General features: G+C 32.4%; 1 protein-coding gene across 1 annotated transcript; it reads left to right on the forward strand.

Moving 5' to 3' along the window:
• Window positions 1-1,149: 1,149 nt before the first annotated feature.
• On the forward strand, window positions 1,150-2,379 carry LOC105108058 (GATA transcription factor 15-like). Its single transcript, XM_011002207.1, has 3 exons — window positions 1,150-1,539; window positions 1,633-1,755; window positions 1,868-2,379. Exons 1-3 carry the CDS (start codon window positions 1,519-1,521, stop codon window positions 2,141-2,143), a joined length of 420 nt encoding a protein of 139 aa, XP_011000509.1. The 5' UTR covers window positions 1,150-1,518; the 3' UTR covers window positions 2,144-2,379.
• The last annotated feature ends 1,248 nt before the right edge of the window (window positions 2,380-3,627 follow it).

Raw genomic sequence — 3,627 nt, forward strand, 5'->3', positions numbered from 1 at the left:
ATTTATATTTATATGATCACTAAAGCGTCAATTTATCAACCTAATTATAACAAAAAACCATAATAAAAATACAAAAATATCCCTAGATGTACTTCTAAGGGTGTTTAAGTGATTTTATTATGCTTAAGAAATTAAAAATACAAAAAGGTCCTCGCACGGTAATTTTTTTAAAATGATTTTAAGAGTAAAGCAGTCAATTCACTTGCCTTAGAAGTGTGAAAAGACTTTTTTTTAAAAAAAAAAATTGATAATAATTAATGAATGCGGGTAACATTACTAAATTATTCTCAATAACTAGTTATATGATTTATTTTTATAAGAGCAAAATAAATTGTTACAGGAATTTTAATTCGGTACTCACCATGAAAAAGCTTAAGGAATCATCAAGAAATTTTATCCCTCAACCCGAAAGCAATTATACATGTGCCGTGAGATTAATAGTTTAATTATGTATTATGCATAGCAAAAAGACATTAATGTCTTGTTTGTTTGCCAGGAAAGCCCACTTTGAAGCTGAAGCCACTGAATTTGCAAGATTGTCATTATCCTTTGTACTTGTGCTTTCATAAAGTTGGCAGCAGGATATAGACATTGATGCCTGTTTTAAACATAAAGGGTACTTACTCATAACATCTATTGGAGCATGTGATAAATGGCACATTTATAATAAATTTGACGTTTTATTTGGAGGAAAACTAATCTTATGCGTAATGTATAAATAATTTAAGTGAAAATTGCTGCAAATCATTATGAAATGCTCAGATGCAAGGTGATGTCCACACAGAGGATGTTGAAAATAATTTATTCCAAGAAAAATAAATAGAAAAGGAGCCTCCATGTTGACCTAATCAAACAGTAAAGACGGAACGCATGACCACGCAATCATTTCTTCATAAAACTGTCAAATAGAAATAAAATGGAGCAGCCATTTTGCGAGCCAAAAACCCTCCACACTGGCGCCAATATTTTCTCTCTTTTTCTTGGTCGAGACAAGAAAAAATTCCCACCCAATGGCGCCCTTTTTGTTTTCAGCAACAATTTCTTTTTGGCGGGTGGCCTTTTAAGTCAAAAAGCTTCAAAAGCAGTGGCATTTATGTCATTTGGTGATTCGTATAGGCTAGGGTTTCGAGTCCCATTTATAAAGAAGCCCCTTTCCTTTAGATATGCCAGCGTGCGGTTTGTTGTGTGTGTCTGTCGGCTCTCCCCCTCTCTCTCTCTCTCGGTGAATGTCGGTTCATTTAAAATCGACAGTCTTGCCACTCACCAAACCATTTCCTGATTCTTGATCCTTACCACATTATTAGAGTGCTTGTCTGAGTTACTGATTTGCTTCTACTCTTGATCTCTCTTCCTCCAAATCCACAAATCCTGTCAGATCTCCCTGTTCTGATCAGTAGAGCACTTACTGAATCCCCACTTCGAAGTACAACTCAATCATTAGTGTTATTCAATACCTGTTTGAGGAAATCGTGTTTTAGGAACTGGGTTGTCTTTAGATCTCAACATTAGTTCCTTACAATGTTGGATCCAGCTGACAAAGTGAGTAGTTTCTAGCTAGTTTATTGATCTGATCTCGTATCTATCTTGATCCAAATCATTCCTGATTTTTTTCATTCCTCTTATTGTTTTCAGGGATCAGAGTCTGAAGAAATGAGTAGCAATTCACAAGAAACAGAGAGCCCACTAAAAAAAACTTGTGCTGATTGTGGCACTTCAAAGACTCCACTTTGGAGAGGTGGTCCAGCCGGTCCAAAGGTGATTTAATTTAATCATAGATCAGATCAGCCTTTCTGTTTTTTTTTTAATGATTTCTGTATACCCTTTTGATATGATATTAAATTTTCTCTTCTTTTGTTTGATTTTGCAGTCGCTGTGTAATGCTTGTGGGATTAGAAGCAGAAAGAAGAAGAGGGATATTCTAGGGTTGAATAAAGGCGCAGCAAATGACAAGAGAGCAAAAAAGGGAAGCAATAATAATGGCTCAAGTAACAACAACAACAACAACAAGCAATTAGGTGATGGATCAAAGCAGAGATTATTGGCGCTGGGCAGAGAAGTTTTGAGGCACAGAAGAAAGCTAGGTGAAGAAGAGCAAGCTGCAGTGTTGTTGATGGCATTGTCTTATGGGTCTGTTTATGCTTAATAAGAGTCGGTAATATGTGTTAATAAGGGGATTGAGAATGTATTAGCTGACTAGATTTTAAGTGCGTGTTGTGATTTGTTGTTAATTTTTTTAGTATTAGTTATCATTTTTTTAGGTGATTTGGGCTAACAGTATCTGGGATTGTTGGTGGGGTTGTGTAGCCATTGCAAGAGCTCCTAAAATGTTGAGATCTGATTCTATTTTTCCTAACATAAGTAGATTTCTTAACTGAATCATGTGATTGTCTCCTTCATCATGTGGTATGTTCTTGCTTTCCCATGTTTTATTATATGGCCAAATAACAATCTTGGATGTTATCCATGATTTAAAAAAAAAAATCAATCTAGGAGAAAATTCACCATTAGAGGACGTTTTCTACTCTGAAATACAATCCCGCTTCTAATGTCTTTCTTTGAAGAGGAAAAAAGATGGAAAAAAAAAAATTCTAAATACTAATTATATAAAATGAAAATCAACCATATCATGTCTTCTGTGTAAGAAGCGGCGGTTTGATTTTGATTTACTAAAAGAATTTGGTTACCGATAATGAAATTGTATTTAAATTTGCAAAAGTAATGTCATCGCATTATTTGGTTATTAAAATATTAAAATTATATAAAATCTTAATTCAAATACTTGTACTGTAAGCCAACAAACTTTCGGAGGTAGGTTCTAAAGTATGCCCTTTGGGATTCCGTTCAGACCTTTTAAGCTGACATGAAGATTAAACTGGAAAGGAAGAAAAAAGATTGACCGCCTGCCACAGGTACAAACAAGATGCGAATTTTATAGTTAAGTTTTGTCATTCGAGTTAAAATTTTCTACGAGGGGTGTAGACCAGAGTTTGTAAATGTATTAGCCCTGGTGTGGACAAATATGGTTAGTTTATTATATTAAAATTATAATTAATATAAATTGATAATTTATCATCATAAAAATATATATTTAACAAAAATATCCTAGAACATACTTAGAGTTCATACATATTTTATAATGAAGGTTATTTATTTCTTAAGTATTTTAAAATAATGAATCTTTTGTTATTATTGGTAATAAATATTGTTTTTAAGACTTGTTGCTTTTTAGTTGTGCAACTAGGATACCTCCAATGTATCTTCTAAAATTTTAATACCATCACCTTGGTTTGATGTATTTCTAAATCAAGATCTTTGAATTAAAGAATATAAAACTCAAATATCTCTTCACAATATAAATTTAGGCTCTAAATTTGAGAGGAAAACCAAAATATAAATTTAAGCTCTAAATTTGAGAGGAAAACCAAAATATAAAATAGGAATAAAACACTAAAATATAAGGTGGGGAAGATTGTAAAAATATAAAAAATTCTTATTTTAAACTCTCCATTCATCCCTCATTTTATAGTGAGTTTTGAAAGTTAAAAGGTTGAAAAGTTAATAAAAATCAATTCTCACTATTATCAACAATTGATTAACTATTGTAAATCAATAATTAAATCTAGAAAA

Source organism: Populus euphratica, unplaced genomic scaffold (genome assembly GCF_000495115.2).
Source record: "Populus euphratica unplaced genomic scaffold, PopEup_1.0 scaffold263.1, whole genome shotgun sequence".
Taxonomy (NCBI): Eukaryota; Viridiplantae; Streptophyta; class Magnoliopsida; order Malpighiales; family Salicaceae; genus Populus; species Populus euphratica.

What these genes read in the sequence shown, in the direction of transcription:
- LOC105108058 (XM_011002207.1), top strand. Translation starts at nt 1,519, where the DNA reads ATGTTGGATCCAGCTGACAAA. An exon ending in TGTTGGATCCAGCTGACAAA is followed by an intron (nt 1,540 to 1,632) that starts GTGAGTAGTTTC and finishes TATTGTTTTCAG; the next exon opens with GGATCAGAGTCTGAAGAAAT. An exon ending in GTGGTCCAGCCGGTCCAAAG is followed by an intron (nt 1,756 to 1,867) that starts GTGATTTAATTT and finishes TTGATTTTGCAG; the next exon opens with TCGCTGTGTAATGCTTGTGG.